At 49.0% G+C, this 20,824-nt stretch overlaps 1 protein-coding gene across 1 annotated transcript; it reads left to right on the forward strand.

Moving 5' to 3' along the window:
* The first annotated feature begins 13,614 nt into the window (after positions 1 to 13,614).
* BOLA3 (bolA family member 3) lies at positions 13,615 to 19,802 on the forward strand. The gene is made up of 4 exons (XM_039523180.1): positions 13,615 to 13,730; positions 13,971 to 14,094; positions 16,662 to 16,750; positions 18,887 to 19,802. The coding sequence occupies exons 1-4, from the start codon at positions 13,674 to 13,676 to the stop codon at positions 18,950 to 18,952; spliced, it is 336 nt and encodes a 111-aa protein (XP_039379114.1). The 5' UTR covers positions 13,615 to 13,673; the 3' UTR covers positions 18,953 to 19,802.
* Positions 19,803 to 20,824: the final 1,022 nt, after the last annotated feature.

Raw genomic sequence — 20,824 nt, forward strand, 5'->3', positions numbered from 1 at the left:
GAATGGTAGATTTTACAATGTCTCAAGGCAATAGGATTAATGTGTATTAAACTGTAGATATTATTAGTACAGTAAATTTATGCTGATAATTTTATTTTGTATAATTTCCCCCCTCTTTTTCATTTGTATTTTTTCCTTACACTTTTTTTTCTCCAGTGTTTCAGTAAATTTATTTTTTAGGATGCCTAAAAATTGCAAGTATGGATCCTTTTTTTTTATTTGTATTTTAAGTTACACACAACCAGCTGGTTTGTGAAATGTATTATTCCTGATATCTTTAAAATATTGTGGGTGTTTTAATAAATTTTATATTTATTTTTTGCACTCAAATTCAGTGGTTTTTTTTCCTCTCCTCCACCAAACTTAGTGAAGATGAAGCTGTTTCTTATTTGATGATGACTTGGAAAGATCACACAACTGGACTTCAAAGGTCACACAGACCATGCACTATTAGTCTGAGGTCTTCGAAGAAGCCTAAGGGAATAAGTTGTCTGACTCTCACTGAATTTCAATGAGATTAAGCCCTGGTCTACACTGGGGGAGGGGGGGGAATCGATCTAAATTACCCAACATACTTAGATCGACTTACCATGGTGTCTTCACCACAGTGAGTCGACTGCTGCCACTTCCCATCAACTCTGCCTGCATCTCTCACAGTGCTGGAGTACAGGAGTCAATGGGAGAGTGCTCGGGGGTCAGTTATCACATCTAGACTAGACGCGATAAATCGATCCCCTCTGGATCGATCGCTGCCTGCCGATCCGGCGGGTAGTGTAGACAGACCCTTGGGCAACTGGGCCCAGATCCTCAACTTCTGAGGAACTGGGTTGTCATTCCTTAGGGTCCCTGGAAAATCTCCATCTTAAACCATCCTAAGAAATCTAGAGCTGGATTATCAGCTGCTGTAAATCAGCACAGTGCCACTTGGATAGAAATATGCTGATTTTTTCACCAGCTGAGGATTCAGCCTCTGACTTTTAAACCTTCTAGGTCAAAATTGGGTGCCTAGAATTAGGCACCTAAATCCGTATTTGTATCCAGTGGGAGGTGCGTGTGCTTTGAAAATCAGGTCACAAAGGGCAAGGGTGAGCCAATCTTATTCACGGTGACAAGTATCTTACTCTGTGAGAAATCCATTTCAAATCAGTGAGACGACCTGCATAGTAAGTCACTACTCAATGTGACAGAATCCAGCTCTTCATTCAGTACCACACCCAGGTATGAACATTTTGCCCCTACAGCTTAACATCTTTGGTTATAAATATTATTAGAGCAAGTAAAGAATACATAGATTAACACAGGATGGTTAAAATGGACCCACCCCAAAAGGATGAAATTCAGGCCTTGTGCAGAAATGGTACATCAGCTTTGTGCTGGCCTGTGCACAGAAATGAACTTCACACAGTGCACACAAGTCCTGAGTCTTCCACCTTTACTCAAACAGGTAGGTCCCACTGAAGTCAAATTGCCCACAGTTTATTGACAGCACTTTAAAATAACATCTGCTTTCCCTAATTTTGGGGAAGCCTGCCAATAAGAGTCATACATGTAAACATCCAGCCCACATCAATGAAAGAAAAAAGATCCTGTAGTGCTTAAAAAAAAAAAAGTTTGAGGCTGGTATATTCAAAGGAGCAGAAGGGAGATACATGTCTAGCTCCCAGTGAAGTGAAAATACCAGCCAACAAGTTCTTTATGTGATCAGAAACCAAAAAGGCCAGGAGTGGGGAAACCCCAGGGAAACTGCACGAAGAAGTGAAATCTGTTTTAAATATCTAGGTTCAAAACCAAACTGCTAGAGGAAAAGTTATGATTTGTATATAGAATTGGATTCCCCAACAGCTGCTTTCTCTTGAGGCCAGGACACTTACAGAATACAGAGCTACAGGATGTTTAGAAAGCAAGGGTGAAATCCTGGTCACCTTGAAGTCAATGGGAAAACACCCATTAACTACAATGGAACCAGGATTTCACCTCAGGATTGGTGTTGAGTCTTGTATTTATTCACTTGTTGGGAAAGAGAATAACCCAAGCAGAAAAGAAGACGGACAGAAAAATGCAGTGAACGGCTTCTAGCTGTGCCACTAGCGGGTATAATCAGCATAGCTCCATTGATTCACTCTGATTTACACCAGCTGAGGATCTGACTTAGTCATAGGAAAACAGGTGCATCCCCAAAATGCATCAGCAGAGGAAACAAGAGAAACATTTGAACAGAGCAGCATGAAGTTAAGATTCTGATGATGATCAAAGCCCAACCTTTTTAGTAATGAGTGGTTGTTTTGGATCGTAGCAGCAATGGGAAATGCCTATTATTAATGTATGGATTTCTTATGCCTGTAAGGGTAGGATAAAGACTACAGATAAGGCTCCTACATTATCTGATTTTAAACTGACACTTCTTGATCTTAGCCAAAAGGCCAAGAGGTATCTTTCTTGCAAACTGTATTCTCAAATGCTCTACAGTTAAATAATACAGTTACAAAGTTAAGGTCCAATTCTATAATTCTCAATCTTGGGTGAAATTCATCCCTGTACAGGGGGCCAATACAAGACCTATAGACTACTTAAATCCCCCAAATAGGGCTTAGGGGACTTAAGTGGTACAGACTTCGTGAGAAAGATCCTCTGCACAGGAACAAATTTCACCCTTAACATCTGCAGATTTGGGCCCATTAATAAAAATAACTGAAGAGATACATTCAGATGTATAGAAAAGGATCTTCTCGGATGAAATGTGAAGAGAGTGAGAGCCGATGAGTGGAGACATCTAAGAAAGAAAACTGTGGCAGTGCCATTGCCACTTGATATGATGTCTCATTCTAAACCAGTGTGTTCTAAAAATGTAATTGGAAATTGGATAACAGATTGCTGAAAGGCAGAAAACCCTGTTCAGAAGAAATGTGGTAAGGACTTTGGATGAGATGCAAACACAGTGATAAAGAGGCACTTACAACAACAGTGGTGGACTATGAAAGGCCACTAAAACTGAGTAATTTGTTAATTTTAAGTAAAGGGCAAATACAGGAGGAGATGCTGAATCAACTAAATAAAACAAGGAGAAGCTGTTAAACAGATAAGACCTTGTAAGGCCTTCCAAGCACTCTAACCTCTAGAGAACAAATGTGGGAAGAAGGTCAGGTTCTGGTGTAACCTTTAAAGTTAAAGGGTAAGGAGAATGGTCTGTTGATTACAATACCATACTGGGAGTTAGGAAATTTGGCCATGATGGGTGCCATTAAAAACCATAGCGAGAGAGTGAAAACCTCAGTGCCCTTTGTGGCTCTGCCTTGGACTTGCTAGTTCTATGCCTCAGTTTCCCCATCTGATAAGTAGTGCTGATAAGACTGGTACATTAGGGAGAGCACCTCCATTTCAAAGAAATAAAGAACCTTGCAGGCCAGATCCTCAGCTGGTGTAAATCAGCTTAGCTGCATTTTGTTGTCTTCTCAGCTTGGAAAGAACAGTTTGGGCACTACAGGAAATGAAAAAGAACTGTTTTTATTGGCTTTGCTCCAAAAAAGAATACTGTGTATCCTGTATGGACTCCTTTGAAGTGGCACAGCTCTGATAAAACAGTAACCATACATAGATAACAAAATGCTAGCTCCTTAGTGTCCATGCTACTGTACTATACCATGGAGCGGGAGAAGCATGAGTAGTGGAGCAGGGGACCAAGAGCCTGATTCTTCACTCTGGTACACTACTTTAACTTTCATGGGAGCAGAGGACGCCAAACACCTCTGACAATCAGACCACTTCTGGTTAGATGTCTAAATGTGGATTTAGGAGCCTAACTTTAGGCAGCTATGTTTGAAAATTTTAGCGTAAGTCATTAATTCTCACAGCCCTAGGTAGGTGATATTAGCTCCCTTTTTTACAGAACAGGAAACAGCCACAGAACAGTGCAGAGATTTGCCCAAGACTATCTAGAGTCAGTGACCGAGTCAGGCATAAAACCCAGGAATTCCTAGTTCCCAATGCCATGCATAGTCCAGAGAGTGGGTGCCACACAGGTTTGCTTCTTGTATAAATGCAAATAGCAGTAATAACATCCATTGTTCTTTTGTAATGTAAACTGAGATGGGAGTATATCAACAAAGAAACTAGCAATGACATGACAGGTATGTTAATTAGACACTATACAAATTGTATTATCCCGAATATCATTCTGGGGTGAATTAACAGGAGTGTTGTATGTAAGACACGGGAGGTAATTGTCCTGCTCTACTCAGGGCTTGTGAGGCCTCAGCAGGAGTACCATGTCCTATTCTTGGTGCTACACTTTAGGAAAGTTGTGGAGAAATTGGGGAGAGTCCAGAGGAGGGCAACAAAAATGATTAAAGGTTTAGAAAACCTGATCTGTGAGGAAAGGTTTAAAAAAACTGGGGATATTTAGTTTTGAGAAAAGACTTGAGGGAACGTGATAACAGTCTTGAACTATGTTAAGGGCTGTTATAACGAGGGTGGGATCAGTTGTTCTCCATGTCCACTGAAGGTAGGACAGAAAGTAATGGGCTTAATCTGCTGCAAGGGAGATTTAGGTGAGCTATTAGGAAAAAACTTTCTACGTCTAAGGGTGGTTAAGCTCCGGAACAGACTTCCAAGGGAGGTTGTGGAATCCCCGTCATTGGAGGTTTTCAAGAGCAAGATGGACAAACACCTGTCAGGATGGTCCAGGTTTATTTGATCCTGCCTCAGCACACACAGACTCTTGAAGTCCCTTCCAGCCCTACATTTCTATGATTCTATAGACAAGCCTGATTAGGGTGACCAGATGTCCCGATTTTATAGGGACAGTCCCAATTTTGGGGTATTTTTCTTATATGGGCTCCTATTACCCACCCCCATCCCGATTTTTCACATTTGCTGTCTGGTCACCCTAAGCCCGATCCATTACACAGAAATCTCAGCCTTATATCCTCTGCTGTGCCTAGCTAGAATGTTAACTAATGCTAACGTTTCTGATGCATACATCATACACGATTCACTGAAATGGTTAATTATTTTATGTTTACCATACAAAATGTTTGAACTCCTACAGTCCCTTTCTAGTCCCACAATTTAGTCCACATATAATTTTAGAACTAGTTTTATCTTGGCTGTAAGGAGCTTTGTCCATATAGAGAAAATAAAATAGGGCATAGTCGTAATGTCCTCACAAGGGAAGAGATATAAGGTGCTCTGATCAATTTCTCATATGTGGGATGTAATTATTATTCCATTTATTTATCAACTTATGCTCAGAAGATGGGCAGCTAGTGATTGAAAATAAAGAGCCAGAAGTAAAATCACTGGACCAGATTGTTAGCTCAGTTCCACCAATGTAAACCCACAATATTACCATTCAATTCAATAGGTTTATCTGGGTGGAGCTGAGATCAGAATCTGGCCTATTACTGCCATTAATGTGGGCTGAACACTAAATGGTTCTTGAAAGGCAAACCTAGTCTATCAAACAGATTCAATATGCAGTGGTTCCCAACGCGGTGCCCGTGAGCACCATGGCGCCCGCGGGGGCATCTTAATGCGCCTGCGTCCTGGCCCCCAGGAGAGCACCAGCCGAAATGCCACCGAATTTCAGCGGCATTTTGGCGGGGACGCCTCTTGATGACAACGCTTGTCGCCAAGTGACGACATCGAGAGGCATCACTCCCAAATTTCGGTGGGGTCGCCTCTCCCTGACGCCACTTGCCGTCGACAAGTGACGTCATCGAGAGGCGTCACTCCCAAATTTCGGCAGGGTCGCCTCTCCCTGACGCCACTTGCCGTCGACGAGTGATGTCATCGAGAGGCGTCGCTCCCGAATTTCGGCGGGGATGCCTCTCGATGACGTCTCTTGTCGACGGCAAGTGGTGTCATCGAGAGGTATCGCCGCCAAAATGCCGCCGAAATTCGGTGGCATTTCGGCGGGTGCTCCACCGCCGCAGTGGTCCTTCGGCTGGTGCCTGCCAGCCAAAAAGGTTGGGGACCACTGCAATAATGTTTAGCCCGTACATTAACATTTTTGTTTCAAGATATAGATTTCAAAGCACTTTAAAGATTTGCACATTTATTTATATAGCTTGAGGCAGTGTGGTCCAGTGGCCACCAGAATGGGAGGCAAGATACATGTTTTCTATTCCTGGCTCTGCTAATTAATCACTAGGTAAATCAGCGGTTCTCAAACTTTTCTTTTTTCCACAGACCACTTGAAAATTGGTGAGGGTCTCGGCGGACCATTTAATGATCTTTCCAAATGTTGTTTATACCATTAGCTAATGATTGTAAAGCGTTTTGATTAAAAGCGCTATATAAAAAAAAACCCCTTAATAATAATTAACTTTTTTTGTTGTTCTTTGAGTGCTTGCTCATATCCATTCCAGTTAGGTGTGCGCGCGCCGCGTGCACGTTCGTCGGAAGATTTTTACCCTAGCAACCCCAGTGGGTCGGCTGAGTGCCCCCTGGAGTGGCGCCATAACGGCACCGGATATATACCTCAGCCGACCCACCTGACCCTCAGTTCCTTCTTACCGCCCATGTCGGTCGTTGGAACAGTGGAGTGCAGCTTGCCTGACCTCTGCTTCCCTAGCTTCCTCATAGTTATTCTATTGTAAAATTGTACATAGTTATTATCTTAGTTTTAGTTTTTTTCTTGTTTTATTAGTTTCCATCAGTTCTAGAGTTATATTAGTTAGCAGGTTAGGGGATTAGCCCCTTCCCGCGCCCGGGACCGGAGCGCATGCCCGGCTCCCCGGGCTTCAAGCTGTGCTCCGCCTGCTGCAGGCCTATGCCTATAGGAGATCCACATAGCTCCTGTTTAAAGTGCCTGGGAGAGTCGCACTTCTCTTCTAAGTGCCCAATTTCAAGGCTTTTAAGCCACGCACCAAGAGGGAGAGAGACATCAGACTCAAACAGCTCCTAATGGAGGCAGCCTTAACCCCTCCGGCTTCGGCACCGCCTTCAGACTCTCGCAGTACCTCCTCGGCACAGGGCCACTCTTCTCTGCCCAAACAGAAAGCACCATCGGCACCGAAATCGACCCCGAGACGCTCTCTCTCGCCAAAGGCGAAAAAAGCGAAGGCCGCTGCCACCTCGGCACCGCCCGCTTTGAGGCTGCAGAGTGCGCCCCGACTGGACCGCCCGGCACCGAAGCCTGCTGCGGCACCGACAGCTCCGGCACCGGCAACTCTGCCAGTACCGTCGACTCCAGCCCCACAGAGGCCGTCGAGTCCGGATCCTGTGTCCTCCCCGGCACCGGCCGTGGTAGAGCTCACATTGCCGTCAACTCCTGAGACCTTCACAGCGGCAAAGGACCTCATTGCTCTAACGGACCCAGCACCGCCTCCACCCCCCGGCGCCGACAGTGCGGGTGCCCCGATCTATCGGCAAGCCGGCGCTGCTCAAACCGCCTCCCGGCACCGAGTCGGACCGGCACCGCTCCCGATCCAGGTCTCACGAGCGTTCCCGGTCCCGCCGCAGATCTCATTCTCAGCGTCGATCACAACGCCGCTCGCAGTCCCGGCACCGCTCTGCCACGCGGCGCCGGTCAGACTCGCGGCACCGGTCTTTCTCCCGCTCTCCGACTCGTCACTCGCGGTACTGATCCAGATCTCGGTGCCGATGCGGACGCCGTGCCTCTCGAAGCCCTTCTCGTCACCAAGAGTGGAGGTCACAGTCGACCTCCCGGCACCGTGCCGGTCGTAGGTCCCGTACTCGCTCTTGCTCTCGAGGCTACTCTGTCTCCCGGCACCGGTCACCGGAGCGCAGAGGAACACGATCAGTCGGCACCTCGGCACAAGGCTTCTCCGCCCCTCCCTGGCCCTCTAGGCACGCGTCAGCATCATCACAGACTGACAGCTATTATGTGGTCGAGCAGGACCCTCAGGTGCCCTCGGGAATCTTCCAAGAGGCCCAATACACAGACCAAGACCCTCGTCAATGGGGTTTTTGGACTCCTTGGGCTTACCACCAGGCCCAAGGTGCTCCTCTGCCTACCACCTGCGCAGTATCATCAGAAGCGCGCATCCCAGAGGCTACTATAAGCCGCCCCCAAACTCAGACGGATGTACCACCACCCCTCCAGCCTGCTCAGGAGCCTCTCGACCAGGAACTTTCCCAGGACCCAGAGGCTGGGCAGGACACCATCGTCCCGGGGGTATCTTCTTCCTCCTCCCCGGATGAAGCGCTAGCAGGGTCTTTGTCCTCAGGGCCCCCTCCGATTGACTTGAGGGCACACCAAGATCTTCTGCGACGGGTGGCATTACGCATGGACCTCCAAGCAGAGGAGGTGTCGGAGGTGGACGACCCAGTGGTCACTATTTTGTCGGCAGATGCCCCAACCAGGGTGGCCCTGCCATTCATTAAGACTATCCAAGCGAATGCTGACAGCCTTTGGCAAGCACCAGCCTCTATTACTCCCTCAGCCAAAGGGTTGGAACGCAAGTATATGGTTCCCTCCAAGGGATATGAGTATTTGTATGTCCACCCTCCACCCTCGTCGTTAGTGGTCCAATCCGTCAACGACAGGGAGCGCCACGGTCAACAAGCCCCAGCGCCTAAGTCTAAGGACGCAAGGAGAATGGACTTGCTAGGCCGCAAGGTCTACTCTGCGGGGGCCCTACAGCTACGAGTGGCTAACCAGCAGGCCTTATTGAGCCGCTACGGTCATGATACATGGGCTGAGGTGGAAAAGTGTAAAGAACTGCTTCCTCAGGACTCGCGCCAAGAATTTGCAGCCTTCGTAGAGGAAGGTAAAAAGGTGGCTCGGACATCGTTACAAGCCTCCTTGGATGCTGCTGATTCAGGAGCCCGGACTCTAGCTGCCGGCATTACCATGCGACACATCTCTTGGCTGCAGAGTTCGAATCTCCCCCCCGAATTACAATATACTATCCAGGACCTTCCCTTTGACGGCAAGGGATTGTTCTCTGAGAAGACGGACTCTAGGCTCCAAAGCCTGAAGGATAATAGGATTATTATCCGCACTTTGGGGATGCACACTCCTGTAACCCAGAGACGTCCGTTCCGTCCCCAGCTTAACCGGCCTTATTTTATGCCCCGGTACAGGCAAGACTCAGGTAGACGTCGCGGTCGAGGGGGACGTCGACGACAGCCTGGCCCACAACCGTCCCAAGGTCGGGCCACACCTAAGCCTCCGGCAGGGTCGAAGTCGTCATTTTGAAGATGCACCCGGGGATGGCCTACCAGCTCTTATCCAGGATCCTTTCCCTCCCTTTTCCAACCGCCTTTCCTACTTCCTCCCGACGTGGTCCCGGCTGACCTCTGATGCCTGGGTCCTCCGCACGGTGGAACGTGGATACCACCTCCAATTCGTTTCACCCCCACCTTCCCATCCTCCTTCCCGGTCCCTCTTCAGGGACCCCTCTCACGAGCAACTCCTCTTACAAGAAGTGCAGACGCTCCTCGCTATCGGAGCGATAGAGGAGGTTCCAGAGAGAGAAAGAGGCAAGGGGTTTTATTCCCGTTATTTCTTGATCCCCAAGTCCAAAGGGGGCCTCCGGCCCATCCTAGACCTGCGAGACCTCAACAAATACATGCTAAAGTTGAAGTTCCGCATGGTCTCCTTGGGAACCATCAGCGTTCCACAACAATCAAGACATCTTCCTTCTGGTTTTCTTTCCAAAGCCGCATGCATCCTCACGTGAGCAACAGCTTCACTCCCTCGATGTTCATAGGGCGCTGGCCTTCTATATAGATCGGACGAGACCGTTCCGTAAATCTCCTCAATTGTTTGTTGCAGTTGCCAACCGGATGTGAGGTCTTCCCGTTTCATCGCAGCGGATCTCCTCGTGGCTGACAGCGTGCATACGCACCTGCTATGACTTAGATGTTCCCTTGGGCCATCTCACCGCCCACTCTACCAGAGCCCAGGCTTCATCCGCCGCCTTTCTGGCGCACGTTCCAATACAAGAAATATGTCATGCGGCAACCTGGTCATCGGTTCATACCTTCGCTTCTCACTATGCTCTGGTCCAGCAATCTAGAGATGATGCAGCCTTTGGCTCTGCGGTCCTGCATTCTGCCACATCTCTCTCCGACCCCACCGCCTAGGTAAGGCTTGGGAATCCCCTAACTGGAATGGATATGAGCAAGCATTCGAAGAAGAAAAAACGGTTACTTACCTTTGTAACTGTTGTTCTTCGAGATGTGTTGCTCATATCCATTCCACACCCACTCTCCTTCCCCACTGTCGGAGTAGCCGGCAAGAAGGAACTGAGGGTCGGGTGGGTCAGCTGAGGTATATATCCAGTGCCGTTATGGCGCCACTCCAGGGGGCGCTCAGCCGACCCACTGGGGTTGCTAGGGTAAAAATCTTCCGACGAACGTGCACGCAGCGCGCGCACACCTAACTGGAATGGATATGAGCAACACATCTCGAAGAACAACAGTTACAAAGGTAAGTAACCGTTTTTTATGCAAATAAAAGCACACAACTCATATTTTAATATCAGTAGTTTTAAATTTCTAATGTGATGGCTGTGCCCCTCTCCCCTGCCATAGCAGTCCCAGAGCTGGGGCTGGGGAGGAGTGAGGTCTCTCCCCACCACAGCAGCCACAGACCTGGGTCTGGGAAGGAGAGGAGTCTCTCCCTCTCTCCGGTCGCCGAGCTGAGGCTGGGAAGGAGGGAGGTCTCTTCCCGGCAGCCGCAGCCCTGGAGCTAGGGAAGTCGCCTCTTTCTCTGGCTGCCGTAGCCCTACACATCCCTAATTCCCCCCACCCCCTCTTCTCACCCCACTGCCCCCCCTCCCACCAATTCCCTATTGTCCCTGAAGCCACTACCTCACCTTACATGTGCGTCTTCTCCAGGGTCCATGCACCTAATTAGTGGAGCCAGGCCTGTGCGACTCCACTGATTAGGTGGGTGGCCCTTCATTCTCTTATGTGTGGCCATCTTGGTGCGCACCTTAGAAGGAACCCCATAGGGGTGGGAGGCTCTGGGAGGAGGGTTCGGGGGAGCAGCCCCATGGGGGTGGGAGGATGGTTAGAGGGAACTATCTGCGGACCACCTGAGTGGAGCTCGTGGACCACCACAGTTTGAGACCCTCTGAGGTAAATCACTTAGACCCAAATTATTTTAGTTTTTTTTCTATCACTCCCACCACTGTAATTTCTAAACTACTTTCCATGTAAATTAGAATGACATGATGAACTGCCTGGAGTCTCCAAAGAGCCTTATTTAAACCATATTAAAGGGCTCACTCAGAAAGCACCCCTCTAGCACTGGGTGCTGTTTACACCAGGCCAGTTGTAGGGTGCAGGATTTCTTTCTGGACTGTTGCTAGGAGCAAATGCTCCCACTAAATAATAAGCTCTTCAGGCAAAGGAGTATGTCTTAATTGGTGTTTGCAGCTTGTAGATTCAGGGTGCTATATACATTATTTCTAATAATAATAATAGCTTTTGAATGTTGACAGTTGTGTGTCTATAATAGTCGGGCACATGCATAATCTATGCCCTAGCCATCCATTCGCTGGGAGCCTGTATGCTGGGACCTTTCACAGGCTAGGAGCTAAGGAGCTGTCTCCCAACAGCTATGGTAAGTGCCCCCTCTTACCTGCTGCTGTTTGTGGCATTTAGCTAGAGTTACCCAGTCCCAAATCTTGTGGTAGCACCTCACATTTATAAAAGTGAACCCAGGTCCTGAAACAGCTCAAGGGATCATGTTACTGCTGCTGTGCCCAGGGGGGGATCCGGGCGGGGTGGGGGGAGCAGCCCCATGGGTGGGGATGGTTGGAGGCACGGGAGGGTGGGAGAAGCAGCCCCATGGGGGGAGTAGGCTCGTGGGGAGGGGGGGGGAGCAGCCCCATGTGTGTTGGGGGGAGGCGTTGGTGGAGGGTGTTGGGGGAAGCAGCTCCATAGGGGGGATGGTTGGAGGCAATGGGGGGGAGCGGCCCCGTGGGGGGGGTTGGAGGCGATGAGGGGGAGCGGCCCCGTGGGGGTGGGCGGCTCTGGGGGGAGCAGGACCATGGGGGGGGATGGTTGGGGATGGGGCGGAGCGGCCTCGTGGGGGATTGGAGGCAATGGGGGATGGTTGGAGGCGATGGGGGGAGCAGCCCCGTGGGAGTGGGAGGCTGTGGGGGGAGCAGCCCCGTGGGGGGGGGACGGTTGGAGGCGATGAGGGGGAGCAGCCCCATGGGGGTGGGAGGTTCTGGGGAGCAGGCCCATGGGGGTGTTGGGAGGTGATGGGGAAGTGGCCCCTTGGGGGTGGTTGGAGGTGATGGGGAGCGGCCCGTGGGGGATGGTTGGAGGCGATGGGGGGGGAGCAGCCCCGTGGGGGTGGGAGGCTCTGCGGAGAGCAGCCCCGTGGGGGGGGATGGTTGGAGGCTCTGGGGGGGAGCAGCCCCATGGGGTGGGAGGCTCTGGGGAGCAGGCCCATGGAGGGGTGGCTGGAGGTGATGGGGGGAGCGGCCCGTGGGGATGGTTGGAGGCGATGGGGGAGCGGCCCGTGGGGTGGGAGGCGATGGAGGAGCAGCCCGTGGGGAAATGGTTGGAGGCAATGGGGAGCAGCCCCATGGGGGTGGGAGGCTCTGGGGAGCAGCCCCGTGGGGATGGTGGGAGGTGATGAGGGGGAGCAGCCCCATGGGGGGTGTGAGGCGATGGAGCGGAGCAGCCCGTGGGGTGAATGGTTGGAGGCGATGGGGGAGCAGCCCGTGGGGGTGGGAGGCTCTGGGGAGCAGCCCGTGGGGATGGTTGATGAGGTGGGGTGGGAGGCGATGAGGGGAGCAGCCCCGTGGGGTGAATGGTTGGAGGTGATGGGGGAGCAGGCCCGTGGGGGGTGGGAGGCGATGGCGGGGAGCAGCCCCGTGGGGGGGGATGGTTGGAGGCGATGAGGGGAGCAGCCCCGTGGGGGTGGGAGGCGATGGAGGAGCAGCCCCGTGGGGGAATGGTTGGAGGCGATGAGGGGAGCAGGCCCGTGGGGGTGGGAGGCTCTGGGGAGCAGCCCGTGGGGGATGGTTGGAGGCGATGAAGGAGCGGCCCTGGGGGTGGGCGGCTCTGGGGAGCAGGACCATGGGGGGGGTATGGTTGGAGGCGATGGGGGGAGCAGCCCCGTTGGGGGGGCGGTGGGAGGCGATGAGGGGAGCAGCCCCATGGGGGTGGGAGGCTCTGGGGGAGCAGGCCCATAGGGGTGTTGGGAGGTGATGGGGAGTGGCCTTGGGGGTGGGCGGCTCTGGGGGGAGCAGCCCCATGGGGGTGGGAGGCTCTGGGGGAGCAGCCCCATGGGGATGGTTGGAGGCTCTGGGGAGCAGCCCTGCATGTGGGGAGGTGGGAGGCTCTGGGGAGCAGCCCCATGGGGGTGGGAGGCTCTGGGGAGCAGCCCCATGGGGGGGATGGTTGGAGGCTCTGGGGGGAGCAGCCCCGTATGTGGGGAGGTGGGAGGCTCTGGGGGGAGCAGCCCCATGGGGGTGGGAGGCTCTGGGGGAGCAGGCCCATAGGGGAGTGGCCCCTTGGGGGTGGGAGGCTCTGGGGGGAGCAGCCCCGTGTGTGTGTGTCGGGGTTGGAGGCGATGGGGGAGCAGCCCCGTGGAGCGGGGTGGGGGCGTTGGGGAGGAGCGTGGCGGGGCCGCCGCGGCGCCAGGGGGCGCTGGGCCGCGCTCGATCCCGGGCTCTCGGACTCTCCCTGCGGCCGGGCCCGGGCGGGGAGGACAGGCCCGCCCGCCGCATCACCGGGACATGGCGGCCGCCATCAGCGCCGGCATCCTGGGCCTGGGCCTGGGCCGCGGCCGCAGGGTGAGGGGGCCGGGGGGGGGTGTCAGGGCTCGGCCCCCGCGTTGTTGCCCCCCCCGCCCCAGGTGACTCCGCTGCTGAGCCCTGTCGGGGCGGTGGGAGCCGCGACTCCTCAGGTCTCCCCGTGCCTCGCCCAGCCCGAGCGCCGCTTCTGCAGCACAACCCGTCCGCCCCCCCCCCCCCCCGGCCGCTGTTTTCTGTGTAACGATCTTGCCCCTTTTCCGTGTTTCTTTTTCCTGCCAGATCCTCCTCCTGCGCCACCCGCGGAGACCGTTCGCGTCGCAGACTGACGGGGAAGCCCGGGTGCTGCAGGTCCTCAAAGACAAATTCCCTCGGGCTTCGGCCATCAGAGTAGTGGATATATCAGGTAGGGAGCATCGTGCAGGCGGGGTCTCGTCTGTGGTTTGGGCGGGAGGCAAAGACAACTCAGCTCCCATGGGCCGGGCCGGACAACGTGTCCGCTTACCCGATGGCTTCCATGTAGGGACCAGAGAGTCCTGTGGCACCTTATAGACTAACAGACGTATTGGAGGATGAGCTTTCGTGGGTGAATACCCACTTCGTCGGATGAAGTGGGTATTCACCCACAAAAGCTCATCCTCCAATACGTTTGTTAGTCTATGAGATGCCACAGGACTCTTTGCCACTTTTACAGATCCAGACTAACCCGGCTACCCCTCTGAGATGTAGGGACCATGAGTGTCCAGGTTCAAGCCTCAGCTGCAGGGTCTGATGTGCTTTTCTTCAGCATTGAGAACAGGGATTTTTGTTTTCTGGGAACTGTCTTATAAACTGCTATAAATCCTCCTCTCCTTTGTACCTATCCTCTCTAGGGAGTCTCCATCCTAGTTTTATAATATAGGCCTTGTCTACACTGACTTCTAAACATGACTGTCTTTGCCTCTGCTAAGTTTATCATCATTTTTTAGTGTAGACACATTCAGGATTTATCAGAGTTGAAAAAATCCCCCCACCCTCTCCCCCTGCTAGCAACCCAGGTAACAAATTGTGGCTATTATTTATAGACAGTTGATAAATAAGGCGACAAAATTGTTTCCCATGGGAACTTAAATATCATGGAATAATGGTCTTGTGGTTAGAGTACAGGGCTGCAAGACAGGAAATCTGAGTCCAGTTCCCAACTCTATCACAGCCCCATTTTGTGTCCATGTCATTTCTGCCTCAGGCTATGTCTGTGCTGCTGCTGGGAGGTGTGATTCCCAGCCTGGGTAGACAGACTCGTCCTAGTTCTGCTTGAACTAGCATGGTAAAAATAGCAGTGTGGCCGTTGTGGCATGGGCAGCTGCTCGGGCTAGCCACCCGAGCTCAGACCCAGATGGTCAGGCAGACTTGGCCCTCGGGTGGCTAGCCTGAACCACCACCCATCCACACTGCCCATCAGAACGCTTTCCTCTAGAGCTTGGAATGAAACCCAAGATTCCTGAGTTTCACCATTCCTTTGCTGTCAGTAAGGTGAACCCCACTGGCAAACTCTCTTCTCCGTCAAGTGCTGGTCCATATAGAGGATGACAACCTGCTATCGCTATCAGTTACTCTTGTTAGCTCAGGTCGCAGAGGCCTGTGTGGTGGAGCTAAAGGTTCAAACCATGTGGCTGTCAATCTGATGGAATGTCTGTTTCTTTTTTTCAATTTGCATTTTCAAAAACCAAGAAAAATCCAGCCTCAGTGTGTGTAAATGCCAGAGTTAAGGTTGCCTGTGAAATCTTGATTCAGCTTCCTTGTGTGACCATAGTTTTTTTTCCCCCCCCCCAGGACCCCTCCCTCATTTAGTGCACAGGCTGGACATGCCCTGGCAATGAACCAGGGTTATGTAGGGAAGGAAGATATTGTCTGTAGGATCTCTGCCTCAAATATTGCAGAATTTGGAAGGTGCGTAGGGAACGAGGTAGGGGATTGCAGGAAGAGAAAGGAGGTCTCATGGTAGTTGAATGCTGCCCTGGAATTTGCCTCTGCCACAGACAGAGTTTCTATATGATGCTGGGCAAGTCACTTAAACAACTTTTCAGAGGCGGTCACGAATGGTGTGTTTTTTGATACCCTACTTGAGATATTGTGGTCCAATTTTCAGATGTGCTAAGCACTCACAGCCAATGGGAGCTGTGCTTAGAACATACATGACGCTGTGTAATGCTAAATACTCTCAAAAAGCCCGTCCTAAACATCTCAATTTGCACACCCAAATTAATGGATACTTTTGACCTTTAATCTCTCTGTGCTTCAGTTCCACTTCTTTAAAAGAAAACTCCCTCATCTCTCAAGAGTGTTGTGAAAACAAATTCATTAGTGTTTGTGTGGGTTTGAGTAGTGTGGTAAGGCCTATGGCCACACACTGAATTACAAAGATGACAAAAAATATTGAATAGTAAAGTAAGCTTCTCACACAGTGAGCATTGCCCATTCTAAGCACTGAGTGAGACATGGGTTTTGTGGGTGGAAAAAATAGAATGTGATCCTGTAATTTTGTAATTAAAGACTGTATCACAATGTGTATGCACAGCGTGAGTGAATTCAGGTTGCAGAGGCAGTCTTCAATCTGGCATTTCCCAACTTTGCAACCTTAATATTCTTTTAACGTAGTTTGTGTGTGTGTAACATTGCCTAGTCCAGTGATTCTCAACCTTTTCCATATTCAGACTCCACCCTAGGGCCTCCCTTTGGTTTAGCAATAAGGGAGGTGAAACTGATCAGCCTGACTTAATTGTATAAGCTTAAATACTTATCACAATTTATGGGGTTTGCTTTAAGAAAGACTTCACAGCGTTCAAATATGCAGCATATGCTAGTAATTCAGACAAGAAAATCTGTTTAAATGACTTTTGCTGCCAATGCCCCTTAAACTATAATCACTCTGTATACTGCATACAATTGTAATGACAAAGACACTGATATAATCAATGTAATTTTGTTTTAAAGGAGGCTGTGGAGCAATGTATGAAATTCATATAGAATCTGAAGAATTTAAAGAAAAGAGAACTGTCCAGCAACATCAAATGGTTAATCAAGTAAGTAGTGTTGTGGGATCTAGAAGGGCAATCATATTCCTTTGTTATAACCAGTGGTGTATTAATTCCACCCTTTGGAGTGTGGGAACTTTCCTACAAAAACTAAATATGTGAGGGGATTATTTCAAGGTATGTCCAGGACGATTTGCCATTACCTGGCCAAAACCACTGCCAAAGGTGTTCTCCTAGGTATAGGTAACAGTTTCAGGGTTTGGTACAACAGGGTGTGAAGACCCTACAACCCAATTAATTTCAGTGTGAGTAGAGCAGATTTAGGAGCTCAAGGATTAGGTGCTGAATGCTGACCTTCCCGCACCATCAATAACACAGATTTCTGAGGGTTATTCTCTGTGTGGATCAAGCATAGAAAAGCTAGAGGAGATAAAGACCTGTTGGATCATCTAACCCATCCCCTTACTACTAAAGGATTCTTCCCTATGGGATTGTCTCCAGTCTAGTTCAAAATGACCCAAGTGATGTGGCTTTCAGAACTTCCCTTGGGATGAGAAGGGCATTACACACAATCCCGTATCAAGAAAAGAGTCCTGACAGTTTCCCTTTCTTAAGTTGCTCCCAGTTTTATCTCCTTGTACCTCCCAAATGGTTCTGTATTGCAAGGGGTCTTATACAGTGCTATAGTCTCCTTGCACGATCATCAGGGAGAAGGCAGCTGGCACCCTAGCAAAACTAATAGCTGGCTAGTGGTAAAGTAAGAAGTCGGGGCTAGGGAGGATGTGGACCTTAAAAATACCACCCCTGCACCCCTCCTGATTTGTCCCATTACAAAACTTAAATGTCTCAAAGTCTAAATGTTCATTAATAATTACAGCGCCCAATTATGTGATAAGGACTCTATACATAAGACTGTTCTTTGTCCTGAAAAGCTTACAACTGAATGTAAGCTGCTGAATATACTGAATTCCAAAAACTTAAATTGTAGACTTGTGTGGTATATGCAGAAAGATTTTAATTGATATAACCTTAGACTTGGATTGGATGTGTTCCACTCGCATTAGCCTAGGTTGATTGGAAAGAACATTCCTAGAACCATGTCCTTTACTCTGAGAGTTGCCCTGGGTTTTCTTACAAAGGTATTTAGACCAGTGGTCCCCAAACTCTTTACCTCGTACCCCCCTTTACCCTAACTGTGCCCCACCCCACTAGAGTGGGGATGCTGATAGGAGTAAGGGAGCTGAGGTGAGGGGCTGAGGCCAGTAGCTGAGGCCAGGAGCAGAGCTGGGCGGCCTGGGCCTGGACCCGGACCCTGACCCGTGCTCCAGCTGCGCCCCTCAGAACGTTCCTCCGATTTAGACTGACCTAATAGCACTTTAAAGAGGCATGGGAACTGGAAGTCTATAAGCATAGTTTCATGCTATCCAGAATGCTGTTGAAAAGAAAGAGGTAATTATTCTTTATAAAATTTCTAGTTGATACATGTACTTCCTACAACTCTCATTTCTTTAACTTGAAGCAATTTCTTCAAAGTAACTCAGTTTCTGAAATCTTACTGTAGTGAATTAGTGCCATTTCTTGTGAACTCTTGTCTGGCATCAGGGCTAGGACCACTAGACAGACTAACCAAAACACCACAAACCTGGGTTTTAGCTGAAGTGATAACCTGGCAGTGAAAGGCTCTTCTGCCATTATCAATCCCCCTTTTCTGGAATAGGGAGCAATGCAAAATAGTTGGAGGCTCCACATCTAATTGGCTAATTTATGGAGACCAAGCAAACTGGGTTAACTACAGCATGTGGTTGAGTTTTTGTGACATTCTTTAAGAGGAATTGCAACGAATTCACAATGTACTGGAGCGTTCTAGGAGCCTGAGATTTTCCCCCTATCCCCTTTAAGGAATAAAAACAAGCTGGCTACATCAAGGAAGTGTTCATTTTAATCATGCTGTTAATTTGTCCCATTTGGTTTCAAGTGAGGAAGTCTCTCTCCTCCTGCCCAGTACCAAGTAACAGACCAGGGTCAAAAATCAGTGCTTGCATAAGGAACAACTGTTGTTCCACCATTATCTTTATAATGGTATCGTGGGCCATCTTCCTCTACCACAGACTTCTGTTCTATTGTGCTCAGTTGAGTTGCTTTTGTGTAGTTTTGTTCAAAGACTGATTTAATTTCTTATTTTAGGCACTAAGTGAAGAAATTAAAGCAATGCATGGACTACGGATATTCACATCTATTCCAAAGCACTGAAGATGAACCAGGCAGCATTGTTAGAAACCTGTGTGGAGATAGGACACCTATGGGCATGAGACGAAACAGGAAGTTTGTATTTTTGGATTATGGACTTGTTTATCTTTAAATCAATATTTAAAGTTGTTAAAACAAGGACAGTATTTCAGAAGCTATTTAAAGAGAGATCTTATTTAATTTTAACTTGTAGATTGATTTCTTATCCTTTCATAAAGTACCTGATGCCAAATCTTAGTTGGTTACTTTATCAAAAAACTAATCACTGTAAGTCAAGGATGGAACTGGAATGCCATGGTTTGTGGAGCATGTTGCAGAGGGTAGTATTGGCTTCCAAGTATCTTTCAGTACTAACATCTAGTGGGAAAGGACCACAGCAGTGGTGATTCTACAAAGAGCTCATGAACCAAAATAATAACGTATGTTTTCGCTGTCTGCTTGACTAGTGTTCTGTTGTAGCTCAGAGGAAAACAGGGCAGTGGGGAAACTGCAGCTTACAAAGAAATTACTTCAGAGGCTGTAGAGTCCCCTATTCAATGTGCCTTCTCAGTCAATCGTCTTACTTCAAACATGGCCTTGTAAGAGAAGCTTGCAGGATAATCCTGAGCTGTCGGGCATAGCTACTGAATATGAAATTAGGACTGTTTCTTATTAAATGAAAGGCTTTAAGTTACATTACTGCAATGTGATGTCCTTGAAAGGATAAGGTGCTCAGGTTTCCTGTTGTGCAAAACTCAAGGCATGATGCCCTGAGTCTGAATTATGAGGATCACACCTTTCCTTCATGGCATGTGTGAAAGTGCTGTGAAGTGTCAATGGTTGTCTTTGATGAGGATCGGCTATTCAACTTTTAGTTGGGCATGTCTGTGCCTTAAGTTTAAGCTTTCTCATGGCAGATTTAATTGTACCTCAGCCAGTTAATAGCTATTCAAATAAGTTATATTAAAGTTTGATTGCATTATAAGTAATTATTCATATTTGGGGGGGATGACTTTTCTGGTAAGCATATTAGTCAGTGACTGAAATGCTTGGTAAGCATGGAGGAATAGTAACTGGAATTAGGTAAGCCAAATCCTAGCACCGTGATGCTTTTTTTTTTTTTTTTAAATTAATCCATATGGTCAGTAGAACACTGACTAGAGGAGCACTAAAGTACCCCTGCTTGGCCGTTTATTGAAGGCTGGAGTCCAGCTTCTTCCTCTGCTACGGCCACCTGTTATCAGGTAGGGGATGTAGAGGTGTAAATTATTGCATGTACTGAAGGATTTTCCTTACTGTTTATGTTGCAACTGCTGCAAGACATGTTGCTGGTTTAGTGGACATTAAATGGCAAGAGATCTTAATTATGCCCTACCTACCAAGACCAAGGTGTTGCACTAGAACCTCTCTACTTAACTGATAGCATGTTTGCAGGTGAGTGCTTCTTGATTCATGAAACAAACATGACTAGATACATAATGTGTCTTGGGAGTGTAAATTCTGAAATGCATAAGATGCCTATTGTTTTAAGTAGCTATTCTAACATTTAATAATTGTAATCATCATACACACTAACTGCTTCTGTACTGCTTTAGGTTGGGAGTGGTATAGCCATGCTGGCCTAGTAATATATCTTTTTACTGGACCAACTTCTGTTAAAAATATTACCTCACTCAGCTTTTTTCTAATGAAATTTTAGGGCCTACCTGGCTGATTACTGCTGTGCAGGGTGCTGTCTCATAATAGTGAGTAACTGGAAATATCATTAGTTACTGATGCAAATAACTTGTTTATAGGGGCTGGGAGGCTTTTTTTCTATGCAACTTTCATCAGAACTCTGGTGCTCACATGTCTACTGTTGCAGTCATTACATTTTGTTTGAGGAGCCAGAGATAG

This window comes from Mauremys reevesii, linkage group 2, assembly GCF_016161935.1.
Source record: "Mauremys reevesii isolate NIE-2019 linkage group 2, ASM1616193v1, whole genome shotgun sequence".
NCBI lineage: Eukaryota > Metazoa > Chordata > Testudines > Geoemydidae > Mauremys > Mauremys reevesii.